Source organism: Phragmites australis, chromosome 4 (genome assembly GCF_958298935.1).
Source record: "Phragmites australis chromosome 4, lpPhrAust1.1, whole genome shotgun sequence".
NCBI classification, from domain to species: domain Eukaryota; kingdom Viridiplantae; phylum Streptophyta; class Magnoliopsida; order Poales; family Poaceae; genus Phragmites; species Phragmites australis.
This window is the reverse complement of record NC_084924.1, coordinates 17,451,574-17,466,444: the sequence shown is the minus strand read 5'-3', so window position 1 is coordinate 17,466,444 and position 14,871 is coordinate 17,451,574. Positions and strand designations below refer to the sequence as shown.

At 44.5% G+C, this 14,871-nt stretch overlaps 1 protein-coding gene across 1 annotated transcript; it reads left to right on the top strand.

Moving 5' to 3' along the window:
- The first annotated feature begins 802 nt into the window (after positions 1-802).
- On the top strand, positions 803-3,869 carry LOC133914248 (protein ASYMMETRIC LEAVES 2-like). The gene is made up of 3 exons (XM_062357377.1): positions 803-946; positions 1,129-2,214; positions 3,434-3,869. The coding sequence occupies exon 2, from the start codon at positions 1,165-1,167 to the stop codon at positions 2,017-2,019; it is 855 nt and encodes a 284-aa protein (XP_062213361.1). The 5' UTR covers positions 803-946; positions 1,129-1,164; the 3' UTR covers positions 2,020-2,214; positions 3,434-3,869.
- Positions 3,870-14,871: the final 11,002 nt, after the last annotated feature.

Genomic DNA, 14,871 nt, shown 5'->3' with positions numbered 1-14,871 from the left:
CGCACATTTGAAGATCTCGATGGTCGCACACAATCCCAAAATCTTCATCTTGATACATACGAACACTTGAAGAGGAAGAATCACCGGACCTATTACCGGGCTCATTGCGCCACCATTGTCCATGTTGGACGAAGGGAAGACACATTGGTGCCGGTGCATTACATAGGAAATACATAAGCATGGTATAATGTTGAAATAGTCTCATATTAATCCTGAAATGGTATTAAAGCCAACTTAAAAAGTGCGGAGCTCGACACCTCATTGACCAGTTTTTTATGTAGAAAGACTCTTTCGAAACTACAAGCTAGTCAATAAGAGATGAGCTACGATCTTTAGCCTGATAGATATTAGTGTATATGAATATCTAATTGATTATGTGTGTCGATAGGATATAGTTATAGTAACTATTAGCGTATGATGAAGGGACGATAAAAGGTTGAGAGATACAAATATGTGAATACATTGTACCCAACTTAAAAGTGAGGTACAAATAATCTCATTACCTAGATTTTGGGTGTAAAAAGACCCTTTCAATTCACATGCGCTCAATGCAGTTGAGGAAATGTGAAAACACATAACACTTATATATGTAAGACCAAAGTAAAATCAGTTGTCGGTGCATTTGTAGAAATCCCTGAATCATGTGAACTTCTTATTTTTGAATAATCGTAAGTTCGTAACTCAAGGTCTCCAACTACCCTGGACCCACCTTGTGTAGTCGGTGCAACCCAACCGAGTCGACAGACCATTCCTTCCCCGAGGACCCAAACTCCCTGAACGGTCTGGACCGGCTTCCCCAACTAAACGCCTCCATCCAGATCACGCATCCATCTCAATCTCTTGCCTCCTCCTCTCGTTGTCGGCGTCCTCGTCCTCGTCCCCACCTACACTGCCGCGCGTGTAGTGGAGATCCACTCTCGGCCATGAATTGATCCCCTCTTCCCTGGTAAGGATCAAGCCCTAGCTCCCTCGCTCGCTCGGAATGACTTGTTCGTTTCGTTTCGCTCTGCCGAATCGCCAAATCTCTTTCTTGGATCCACCGGCTGGTTTGTGATCCACGTTGGGAGATGCGGTGATTAGGGTTCGATCTCACCTCATGCTGTATCTCTCTATCTTTATATCTGGAAGGAGAAGGACGACGAGCAGGCGGCGTCGGAGGCGAGGATGTCGACCTCGAGCTCGCCGTGCGCGGCGTGCAAGCTGCTGCGCCGCAAGTGTACGCAGGGGTGCGTCTTCGCGCCCTACTTCCCGCCGGACAACCCCTCCAAGTTCGCCAACGTGCACCGCGTGTTCGGCGCCAGCAACGTCTCCAAGCTCCTCAACGAGCTCCCGCACGCGCAGCGGGAGGACGCCGTCAACTCGCTCGCATACGAGGCCGACGCGCGCCTTCGCGACCCCGTCTACGGCTGCGTCTCCTACATCTCCATCCTCCAGCTCAAGATCAAACAGGCGCGCGACGAGCTCGCCGGCGCGCGCAAGGATCTGGCCGGGTACATCGGCCCCGCCGCCTTCGCGCCCTTCGTCACCGAGCCGCAGTACCACCACAATTCCGCCACGCAGTACGCCGCCGGCGTACCCCTCGCCGCCGCCGGGATGAGGCTAGGCTTCGGGGTCGCGCCGCAGCACGGCCACCCACACCCGCATCATCAGATCATGGTGCAGCACCAGCACCTCTACCACCAGCAGCTGGCGGAGGCGCAGCAGCTGGTCGCCGCCGTGGATGTCGCCAGGGAGCAGGACTTGATGATGAGACATGCTGCGGCCTACGCGCACGCCGTGCCCGGGAGCAGCACTGGCGCGACAGTGGCGGTCGTGCCGCCTGATGCGGTGCCGTACGAGAGCGGTTTCCTCTTCCAGCAGCAACCGCCGGTACAGGCGCAGACGGCGGTGGCATTGACGTACCAAATTGAGCCGTCTCCGCCGCCGTCATCGTCGGGACAGTCGCCTGCCGAAGTGTCGCGCCAGCAGCATACGGATGCAAGCGACGAGGGCAACGGTGGTGTGGTGCAGCCGGCCTGACCTGGCGGCTGACGGCCGCACGCCCGCCGATCTATCTCCACCACCACCACCACCGTGTCTTTGTGCTTTGTACAACCTTTTTGGTTTATTTGGTGTTCCTTGTTCGTTATGATTTTTTCATCTTCTTGATCATATGGCCTCGGCATCTGTGATCCATGCATCCCCAAGGCAGGCGGGGTGGTGATCCTTCTCAAGGTAATCATCTTATTATCCACCTCTTTCAATTCTTGATTTCGCCTTGTGTTTGATTGTCTTGCGACCTTTTTTGTGTATAGAAGGTATTTTCTTTTAGCCATGTGCATAAAAAATACCTTTTTGAGCAAAGAGTGGATAAAAATACTGAGAATAATGTTTACCAATCCAATCGTTGAAAGAAAGTAAAGGAAATGTGTATATAGTTTTTCTTTTACTTATTGTACCACTTGTTTTCCATGAGCTTATTAAAGTGTTAGGATGAGATTGAAAGCTGTTTGCGATTGCCAATTACTAACTTTATTAGTTTCTTAGTCACTCCAATTAATATTGACATATTCTTAGCGCATGCAGAATTAATGAGTGGAGATTAAAGGACAAATTAAAGTGACATTTGAGTTGGTGAATTTCTCACTAATAGTAGTATAATATGTTGTGGCTTCATGAAATAACTATCCGGGTGATGGCCTATTATATACTTAGTTACCAGTAAATAACATGCTAGCTCTCTTGATTACTATAAACGCTGGGCATGGGCGTATAGATGGCAGCTGCCATGCATGTTTAAAATGTGCAGGATCTAAGTTTGATTCCTAAAACTCAGTTTTCAGTCTTTACAGTTCTATAATTACAGTGTGCCCCAGCTAGCAGATAGCTTAATTATGGAAAAGGATTGACATGCTTTTGAAGTGCTGACAAAGTAAACAATACTGCTAGTGTGTTTACGGTTATCCCTAAAAAAAGATTCTTGGGTGTCCATGATGGTCCCCAGAAAAATAGTGTGTGTTGATGCCAAGGATGCAATGAATTGAACCTGCTTATTGAATCTTATATTATTTGTTCAGTAACCTCTCCTTGTTGGCTTAAACAGTTATTGATTGCAGTGCTAAGTTCATTTCAGTAAGCAAGAGTTCAAAAAACACATCAGTTTGATGGTTAGAAAACACAAGTGACCAATTCTTACATAGTTAATCTCTGTGTAACGCACAATGGTCTTCTACTTTAGCAATGATCTTCCACACTTTAACAATGATCTTCTACTTTAGCAATTTGTACATGCCCATAACCCTTCTGTGTTCTGACGCATATCCCTGTTTCTATCTCTAGCTGTAGCTAGAAATAGCTATGTGCGCACTAGGCATGATGCATATGATATATGCAACTATTGAACCCAATAAATTTCACTCACTGACATTTCATTCACATGGAAATATGCTGTCAGGTTCTTCATGAGGTGCCTTCCTTCCTCCAGAGTGAGAGCCAAATAAATGCAAGACAGAAAGAGTGGTAGGGGGACAGATACTCATCATCGATCAGTGTAACACAGAGAAATTAATGGTGGAAAGGTGGAGAGAGATGGGGGTAGAGGTAGATAGAGACCAGTACTGAGATATAGAAACATGCATGGTCTGTGCAGGAGGGGAGCAAATGGTGAAGTGAGATATAGAAACGTGCAAGGTGTTTGCAGAAAGCAGCAAGCTAGCATGAAGAAACAATAACAGAAGGGGCAAAGGAAAAGGCAGAAACATACATATGTTGGTTTTTTCTGCAAAATCCTTTTCGAAAACTGTATTAGCTCACATATTTTTGTTGACTTGTGCATTTGTTGTAAGACACACATCCACTACCACCAGCAAAACAAGAAAAAAAAGATTGCATAAAAAAATCTCTTTCTCAAGGTATGAGAAAAGAAATCAATTTGGTAAGATAATATTTCCTCCCGTCACAAATACTTAACTTTTTGGATAATGACAGTCTCCAAAACGTAACTTTAACCATTGTTTTATTTTGAAACATATTTTAAAGTTCAAATAAGTTATGATATTATGAAAATGCACACTACCTCAGAAACGGGTTATTAGAGATAAATTTTAAACCTTATCACAGACGATTATAGGTTCCATCTCTACAAAAGTATTTATGATATCAACCTTATTACATACAGTTTCAAAACCGTCTACAATACACTTATACATAAATGGATTTTCTAGTTAACCGTTTGTGTCTAGTAAAAATCACAAATGGTATTGGTTTAAACTCGTTTATGAGTACTAAGAGTAACAAACATATTTTTATAAAAACCCATCTTTGTCTCTCCCCCCTACCCCCTATAAGTAAATTTTCTTCATGGTTGTGCAATCAGGAAGCAAATTTGCTTCTAGGGAGAAAATATCATACAGATATACACTTTCTGATTCTCAAATTAAACATATTGTTCATAATATCGATCACACATTGTTCGTAACATAAAACACAGGCATTTGCATATCATTAAAGTTAAGAACACCACACATACGCAAATCACACTTATTTAGAACACATAATCTAGCTAGCTATACATCATTGGCCTATCGATGTTGTATTCTAAAAGGATAAAATGATTAATATCATGACGATGTCATCTTCCAAAAAGATGAAAAGTAATCAACAAACTTGGGTCGATCGACACCGTCTTTCAAAAAAATGAGATGATAGATATCATCTTAGCCTCATGTGTTTCATCATAATGTCAACCCAAACATCATCTTCAATTAGCAGCACGTAGTTATCAGAATCTGACTGCACCTTGACTATCTCACACATGAGCCAGAATCTCGATGAACAGCAATGAAGAAATTTCTATCCTGTAGAACAGAATGGAGAACACAATTTACAGCATACATAGGGTTGACGGGGGCGGCCTTCACAGCAGCAAAGAAGACGAAGTCCACTCAGCCGAAGTCGATGCCAAGCATCCGCACCGTCGAAGCCACCATAAGGACAACCCCACCCTGCCACCTCCTGATTGCCGTAAATTATGCCATTATAGATCTATGATAGAAATAAGGTTGTGACATCTGTTGCACATATCGAAGTAATGAAAACCTAACAAATTATAACTAAACCACGAAGGAAACCATATGATACTCACATCGGTGCAGTGAAAGGGATCAGACCCTCGCTAAGATCTCGTTTCTCCGACATTGATAGCAAGTGAGGATGCTTCTTAGTGTAGTGCAACATTTGGATATGACGAGTAAGGAAGAAGAACACTCCTCGTCGCTTTATATTGAGGGTAGACTAGGGGTTATATGTGTGGGAAGCCAAAAGACACTAGGTAGACGAGTGGGATGTGTGTGGGGGAAGCCAAAAGTCCCTAGGAAGGCGAGCAGTCAAATTTGAAAATGTTCATGGGTCTTTGTGTGTGTGGGAAGCCAAAAGTCCCTAGAAAGGCCAGCAGTCAAATTTGAAAATGTTTGCGGGTCTTTAAATACAAATGAGTGTTTATAAAATTCGTCTATTTCTACCGAATAAATACAAATAGATCTTATAAGAAATCGCCTATAACAATATTACAGACAGATTTTCCTAAAAGTCATATGTGTCTATATGACAGAAACAGATGGATTTATAAAAATCATTTGTAAGTTCATTCACATACCTAGACACCTGTCTTGTTACAGATACGTCTATCTTAGCAATCATATGAATATTTTTTTGTATGTGACGGGTCCTAAGAAACCGTCTGTGATATATCATCTGCTTTTAATTATTTTGTGGTAGTGGCACTTCAAGACAAAACCAACATATACGATTTTCATGTTTCGAATCTTTATATTTAAAAAGGTATTGATAGTCAAAATTTTAAAAGTTTGACCGGAAGCATGTCTAAAACATCAAGTTTTCGTGGGTGGAGGGACTAATATCTCCATTCCAAAATATACTATATGTCACTACAACAGAAATGGTCATCAGTGCCAGCTCAAAAGCGCTATCAGTGGAGGTTTTTGAACCGGCACTGATAGTCATGGACTATCAGTGCCGATTTTTGAGCCAGACTGAAGAATAAAAACTGACACTGATACATAGAATATCAGTGCCGGTTCTTAGTAAAAGCCGACACTGATATTATACATATCAGTGCCGGTTTTTTATGTTGAGCCGACACTGATATTATACATATCAGTGCCGGTTTTTTATGTTGAGCCGACACTGATAGACCATCCCCCCCCCCCAAAAAAATGTAGCCATTGCAAATGTCACATAAAACACATGCACATATAATAATCTCAACACATAATGTATCACACACATATATAATTCATTCTCATCTCATCTCATTCATGCATACGTAACCATGTTATTTCACATGTCATTGACTACATATCATAACTAATAATAGTTTACAATAATAGTTCATAATTAACAGAAGTATACAAGAAAAGGGTAAGAAACGATGTCATTCAATTGTTCTTGTTGACTGAGGACCCTGAACTACGTTTTTTGCCTTTTGAAGAATCAGGTAACGAACTCCACGGGTCTTTTGAAGGGCTGGATCCATCAATACACCATTTAGGAACATGGTACCACCCCAACTCTGAAATGATTTGGTCATTGATGAACCCGCAGAGTTGTTCCTGAATTGCATTGATTCTCCACGGCGTGAGGATACCTGTTTTCAGTTGGAGGCCCTGCAAGTACGAGAATTGAAGAAATCAATCTATTTGAACACTAGTAGGAACTAAAAATTAAACATCAATATCTATACCACTTACCTCAACTTTTTCTATTTGACTATAATTGCTTTCGGTCCATCCATGCATGAAATCACATACATAGTAGCCACATAAATTGTTGCCCTAGGTCTGAAGCCTACAAGGAAAGTCTGTTACGATTCTCCATTCCTTCCAGAACGGAAAGTGACATCCTTTCCTCTTGACGTAGCACGTGTACACCCTGTACGAGTGTGGACTTAGATTCAATCAATTCCAAATTTACTAGAGCGTTAATGAAATAATTAATTTACCGTTGTAGCAAGTCTATGACAGGTTGGTATTTGGTGGCTGGATTTCTTTTCTCGTCGAGGACAATGATACAATTGTAGTCAGTCTGGATGACAAAGAGGGCCCATTAAAATCTACACATATGTCACCGTAGTTAATTAGTTGTAAGTCCTAACGTCATGATGGTCAAAAAGAGTAGTACAAACATAGAGAAAAAAATGTACCCAAAGTTGTAAGGTAGAAGTATGTATCACTTTAATTGGTGCATTTGAATAGCTTCAAGTGCATAATCCTCGGTTGCCTGTGGATCGGTGGTGATCGTCATCTGGTTTATCTTCATTGGGTCGAGGAATGCTACATGAGTGATTCCCTTTTGAGCGTATGTATGTATCTCCATTCTACATACACAAGAAGTTAAGACATTTAGTCTAATGGCACAAGAATATATATTGTGAATTATACATGTAAGACACTTACAGAGTCCACAAACTCATGATTTGAACGCCGAGGGCATCTTGGTGGTACAATTGATACATTTCATCGAAATGAATCCAGTCTTCGCCGTCCCCATGGAGGAAATCACAATGTATGTATTTGTACGCGAACATACATCTACCGGCCTTCGACTATTCCAAGTACCAGGCATGGAATCTCCGTATTTGGGTTGTTAGCTCCGAGAGGTGCTCAACCATTAGTTCGCCAAGCTTAAATTTCCATACAATTTTTCCCGTTTCAGCCTTGAACTCGTCATAAAGCGCTTCTTTTGTCAATCTAGATGACAGTAGGAAGTTTCTTTCTAATTCTTCCTGTTGTTTTTTTACCTTATCGATCGACGTCTTCTTTAACTGCCTTTTACCCATGATGCGCGCGTAGTTAGATTTTTGCAGTGGAGGCCCAGGTATTCTCATCAAAGAGTCAAGAAACTTGCCGACCACTGCTGGATCCATAGGAATCTTCTCTGGCTCCTTACGTTTGAATTGTGCAATGACTTCGTTGTGCACTATTCTTTTAGTTTCCTCCTCAGTTCTTTCATAAGGCAGAGGAGATGCCGGCTTCTTAGATGCTGATTGTTGCTTCTTAGCTGCTTCTTGTTACTATGACGAAGTCAATTTCTGATATGACATCGACTTCTGAGGTTTTGCAGGTGCTACCGGCTTCTGGAGCGGGAAAGGCGGTGGCAACGAAGGGGTTAGAGATGTTCTTGGTGGCTGTGGAGGCTCGCCGCGGTGGCACGTCTGGAGGAGGCCATCGGCGTTGGGGTGGCGACGGGAGGAGGCGGCGGCTAACTACGTGGTGGCGCGTCAGGGCTCGCCGCGGTGGCTGGTCTGGAGGAGGCCGCCGGCGTCAGGGTGGCAACGGGAGGAGGAGGAGGCCGACTACGGGGCGGTGTGTCGAGGATGAAGCAGCGGGGCAGCGCGTCGGGACGATGGGAGGTGCGTCGGGGCTCGGCGGGGCAGCGTATCAGCACAGCGCAGAGGAGCGGCGGCGGGCTGAACTGGTGAATGGTGTGAATGAGGATAGCGTATGGCTAAGTGTTCGACGTATATATGGTGGAGGAGTATCAGTGCCGGTTATATACCACAGCCGGCACTGATAAGCCCCATATCAGTGCCGATTTCTTGTTCCAACCAGCACTGAAACTTGGAGTATCAGTTCCGGTTGTAAACCTAAGCCGGCACTGATAGTATAAGATCAGTGCCGGTTCCTTCATACAACTGGCACTAATACTTATTTTTCCCCTTGCAGTCCAATAAATAGTTTTAATGTTATAAAATAAATGTTATAATCTGGAAAATAGTTTTAGAAAATGCAAATTAATTCTGAAAATTATTTTAATTCTAGAAAATGCAAATAAATTTTATAAAACCGTTTTAACTTGTTTTATGTTAAAAAAATTATCTTTCTAATTAGCTTTCTGATAATTATTTTAATAGTCAAAGCATACACTTTCTGATATTTAATTAGCTGTCTAACGATGTTTGAGGCGGTCATTAACTGTAGATAGATTTCGAGTGAAATAACACAACACATCAACTTGTTACAAAATATCAGTCTCACTTTTTTACATCCCCTAATACAAATTACAGCGAATCCTAAATTAATTATTACATCAAAGCTACTTTCATTTAACGATTATAGCTTCGTTATGATCACAGCGTATGTATGTAGGTTCCTCAGTGTCATCAATGAGAGGCAGGTCGATATTCTCTCCGAAAGGAGGCAGGTCATCAAATTGATTATAGTCTTCCTCGTCGATGACATCATCAACACCGACAATCTTTCTTTTTGCTTGTAGAACCACATGGCGCTCCTCCTTGTTAACTGGATCTATGTCCTTTACATAGAAGACTTGAGTAACATCATTGGTGAGCACGAATGGTTGTTCTCCGTATCCGACGAGTTTGAGGTTGACGGTAGTCATACCGTACTTGTCGGTATTCACTCCACCTAGGAGACTGACCCATTGGCACCGGAACAGGGGGGCCTTCAACTGTTCTCCATATTGAAGCTCCCAAATCTTCACTATGAATCCATAGTAGGTCTCCCTATTGCCATCGCGGTCGTACGCATCAATACGGACACCGCTATTTTGGTTAGTGCTCTTGTTGTCTTGTGCTCTCGTATAAAATGTATAGCCGTTAATGTTGTATGCTTTGTATGTATGAATCGTAGTTGACGGCCCATTAGCCAGCATTTCCAACAGTGCATCATCTGTATCTTTATCCATCATGTGTCTACGTAACCAACTGCCGAAATTATCTCTGTGCGCTCTTGCAATCCAATCGTCGACCTTGTTGGATTTGTGGACCGTAGCATTTGCACGTGCGCTGGAACATACGGGTCCACTACATTTGCTTGTTGCAAAACTGTGAAATGTGCTTGGGTGAATGAAACATAATAGTCGGAACAAACTAAATTGTGACCTAGCGTCCCTTTCCCCTTAAGCCTTCCCTCATGGCGAGATACTGTAGTTGACGGCGAACTCAACGACCTCCTCCGTTCCCCAGCCTTGGGACATGCAACCTTTCGGCCGACCTCGGTTACGAACATATTTCTTCAGAACTGACATGAACCTTTCAAAAGGATACATCTGATGCAGAAACACAGGGACAAGGTACTTTATCTCATGCACGATGTGAACAATGAGATGGGGCATTATGTCAAAAAACGATGGAGGGAAAATACTCTCAAGCTAGCATATAGTATGGATCATGTCTTCCTGCAGCTTTGTTAGTTTGGTCGGATTGATGACCTTCTGTGAAATTGGGTTGAAAAACGAACACAACTTTATAATTGGATCTCGGACCTTATCTAGTAGAATACCTCTAATTGCAACAGCAAGCAACTATATCATCATCATGTGATCATCATGGGACTTCATGATAACTAACTTCAAAGTTTTCATGTTCACTAATCTCTTTACGTTGGAGGAGTAACCGGTCGGAACTTTGATTCCATGCAAGCAACTGCACAGGCTCATATTCTCTTCCTTGCTCAGGGTGTAGCAAGCCGTGGGAAGTTCGTTTGCCCCGTTGCCTAGGATTTTAGGATGCAGAATTTTCCTTAGCTTCATATCTTCCAGGTCCAACCGTGTATTGTGTGTATCTTTTGTTTTGCCAGGTATGTCCAGTAAGGTACCAATCAAGCTTTCAAACACATTCTTCTCCACATGCATGACGTCGATCACGTGTCGGACCATCAAGTGCTTCCAATAAGGTAGGTTCCAAAAAATTGATCTCTTCTTAAACATAGGAGCGATTTTTCCAGCTGGGAATTTCGTACTGCCTTTCCCCTTTTCAAGGACAACTCTAAGATTCTTTACCATCTTATATACATGATGCCCAGTGTGAAGCTTCAGAGCGTAACGAGTCTCCACTGTCCCGTCAAAAGCTCTTTTATTCCTGCGGTACGGGTGATCCGGGCGCAGAAACCTACGGTGACCCATGTATACCATTTTCTTACAATTCTTCAGCCACAGCCCCTTTGTTTCATCCAAGTACCAAACACATCCATTGTAGCCTTTTAAAGTCTTTCCCGATAGGTTTGCAAGAGCAGGCCAATCCTGAATCGTTACAAACAACATTGCGCGTAGGTTGAAACGCTCGCGTTTGTATTCAAGCAATGGTTGGAGATACACATCGACATCGTTGCCAGGTTGATTCGGGCCACTAATCAGCAAAGGCATCATAAGGAACGTCCGCTTCATACACAGCCAAGATGGAAGGTTATAGATACAGAGAGTCACGGGCGAAGTGCTATGACTATTACTCATGTTGCCGAAATGATTCATCCCATCCATACTTAACCCGAACCTTATATTCCTCACTTCAGCTTTGAATTTCTTGTATTTTGTATCGAAGTTCCTCCATTGCATTCCATCAGCAGGGTGCCTAAGCATTCTGTCTTTCTTGCGCCCTTCGGCGTACCATCGTATCAACTCGGTATTCGCTTTGTTGGCAAACAATCGCTTCAGATGGGAGATTATAGGGAAATACCAAACCATCTTAGCGGGGGGTCTTTTATCCTTCATCTTCTCCCCTACGTCATCGCTATCGATATTGTCAACGTTGCGCTTGTACCGTGATACACCGCAAATGCGACATGCTTCCAAGTCTGCATCCCTGTTGTAAAACAACATGCAGTCATTTCGACAAGCATGTATTTTCTCTACATCCAACCCCAACGGACAGATAATCTGCTTGGCGTGGTACGTGTTTTTAGGCAACTCGTTGCCCTCTGGAAGCAAGTCCCTCATGAATCGTAATAACTCATTGAATCCCTTATCAGACCAACCATTGCTAGACTTTATTTGCAGCAATATCATCACAATATGCAACTTGTTGTGCTCTTCCTTACAGCTTGAGAACACCGGTGTTTTAATGTCCTCCTTCATGCGCTCGAACTTTTTGTGTTGCCTATCACTGGTGAAGTCTCCCTCCACATTGCGCAACATTTTGTGTAGGTCGTTATCATCGTTACCGACAAAAGTATCTTCGAATGCTGACATATCGATGTCTTCGTCAGCCGTCATATCGTTGCCTCTGCCTTCCTCGGCTGTGGGCTCCTCTTCATGCACAACCTCCTCATGTTCACCGTGCACGGTCTAGCGGATATAGCCAGGCTTGAAACCCCTGCGAAGCAAGTGTGCACGGATCTGCTCTATACCTGAGAACTGTCACGTCCCGAAATCCATAATTGTGTGTTTTAATCCTAAAACATGCAATTTCAGCTTCATGTTCCAGTTTGGGTCACTGGAGCACTTCACTTTGAGTCAATGAGGTGGGAGAAGGAAAAACTAAGAGAAATAAAGGAGCTGGAAGCAAGTCTGGACTTTCCTCTAGGTAAATGGGGCCCACTTGGGTGGAAAATATCTCTCTATAAGTGGGCAACAGCTCTCTCTCCCCTCAAACTTGCCCATACGTACTCCTCACCCACTCCACCATATAAGGCTTTTTGAGGAAGCAAGTTGGAGTTGGCTGTCTCTCTCACTCTCTCTCTTAGGCTCCCTTTTTCCCCTTTGGATCCCTACCTCTGGGAGCAAGATCAAGGTACGTATGTGGTACTCACGAGACCACCAGCTCAAGGACTACTCGTCCATCCAATTCATTTTCAGTTTCCCCGAAGGAATTCGAGCTGGTTCTGAACTTGTTTGGTGTTCTTTGGGAGAAGCAAGGAAGCAGCAGTTTTTCCTCTCTTCTCCAAGCCATTTTCCGTCATTTCCTCCTTCAACTGGCGGTCACCAACCTCAGCAAAGGACCTTGGGTGAGTCTGCTAGGCTCCCATGGCAAGTATGCTCATTTTTGGTTGGATAGATCTTGAATCTGGAACTAGGGTTGCAAAGTTCTTAAAGTTCTGCAGTCTGGGAACAAATGAGGATTTATGTGGATTTGAGTTAGAAATCATGTTGCTAGGCGGTTGAGCAAAGTCTAGACCCTGTACACCCTTCTAGGCATTTTTACTTTTGATTTAGAGAGACTCCCAGGTTAGTTTAGCCTAGTTTTTCCCTTTGTAATGGCTGCTGTTCTGGAGCTGCGCGAGACTGATTTTACTGTAGCGCCGAGTACTGTTCACCCGAGCACCACGGGGGCACTGTTCACCCGAGCACCCCGGCCACTGTTCACCCGACGACCCCCGGGCACTGTTCACCCGAGCACGAGCGCAGTCACCCCGAGCACTCCCGAGCACCCCGGGTACTGTTCACCCGACAACCCCCGGGTACTGTTCACCCGAGCACGAGCGCAGTCACCCCGAGCACTCCCGAGCACCCCCGGTACTGTTCACCCGAGCACGAGTACAGTCACCCCGAGCACTCCCGAGCACCCCGGTACTGTTCACCCGACGACCCCCGGGTACTGTTCACCCGAGCACCCCGAGCACCCCTGTACTGTTCACCCCGAGCACCCGAGCACGGTCGATCCCGAGGACCCCCGGGTACTGTTCACCCGATCACCCCTGGTACTGTTCACCCCGAGCACCCCGGGTACTGTTCACCCCGGGACCCGTGAGTACTGTTCATCCCAGGCACCCCGAGCACGGTTTATCAGGCTTTCCTGATAGCTGATAGCTTGTAAAATTCGTAGTTAATTCGTAGGAACTCCAAACTTTTTGAGACCACCTGGAAAATTCTGGTTTGGACAGTACGATCTTGGAATAATGTTGTCATGTATTGTGGAGCATATTTTTCTTACATGATCGCATTTCATACATGCTCATTACATTGCACGCGTTGCTCTCTGTAGTGAACGCCGATCCGTCGATCCCGGAGGCCGTGGGCGATCGTGAGGCGTCCCACCTTTCTGATTCAGGGTAGCAAGGCAAGCATCGTTCATATTGCACCGTGTCTACTTGAAAATTTAATATGTTATCTACGCTTATGTATACATTGCATGTGTCGGGTACTGAGTTGGGTAGAACCTATGCCGATGCATTATCCCATTTCGGTCACATATCATGTGTTGTTCCTAGGAGCCTAGTGGTGTCATCGAGGTCTAATTTTAGTTCGCTATGCTTAGTGGTACTTAAGCTTTCCGGTAGAAGTCGACGACGGCGTCCACCGTTGTCGCGAGCCTAGGATTTATTACTTGTTCACACTTATGGTTGTGTTGATGATGAGTCGGTTTGGTGAGTGGTGAGTTGAGACGAGGTGTGGGCGGTGTTAGGGGTGTCATCTGCTCACGAGGAGTCCTCAGGCAGTTCAGGGAGGGAACCCGGACACCGTAGACCGCTTGCACCGGTTAAGCACCGATCATTGGTGTAGTCGGCTTTAGCACATACCTTACTCACCACATGCTGATATAATGGTAGGCGAGCTGATTACCTTCGCAGACGTGGTCATGTGGGCCTCGTCATAGACGGTGTGAGTCCGGTTTGAGTCCGGGCTTTTAGCGGTATTAGTTTGCTCGGGGAGTAGTTCTAATACCGCCTCGCCGAGCTATGGTTGATCCACATGGTTGGGCCTGGTTGGGAAAGGTTGTCACGGGTACCCCCTTCTGCGCATCTTAGCGGGTGGCACAAGCCGTATGGTCCCTGTGTCGTGTGGGTCCAGGAGTATCCCCCTGCAGGGTGTATAATCAGTTCGAACTGCCGCGCTCTCGGTCATGAGCATCGCTATCGCTTATCTCCACCGAGCGACCATGTTTTGGTCGTAGAGTTTCGATGTGGGTTGTGGCATGGTTGGATTGGGGTGGTTTGGTCGGTATGTGGTTGGTGGTTTGGTGGGAATGGTTTGCTTTTATACACTTGTTGTTCATATATCTGTTCTGATCAGTTGGTTGGCTGGGTTTGAGTCGGTGGTTGGTTAAGTCAGTTGCTTACACCTAGAGTCTAGGTTGCTTACCGCTTAATGAACTTAAACATGTCTTAATCCTTGCTACAGCTTTAAATGCATGATCCTTGG

Coding starts and splice junctions, on each gene's coding strand:
- LOC133914248 (XM_062357377.1), top strand. CDS start 1,165: ATGTCGACCTCGAGCTCGCCGTGCGCGGCGTGCAAGCTGCTGCGCCGC.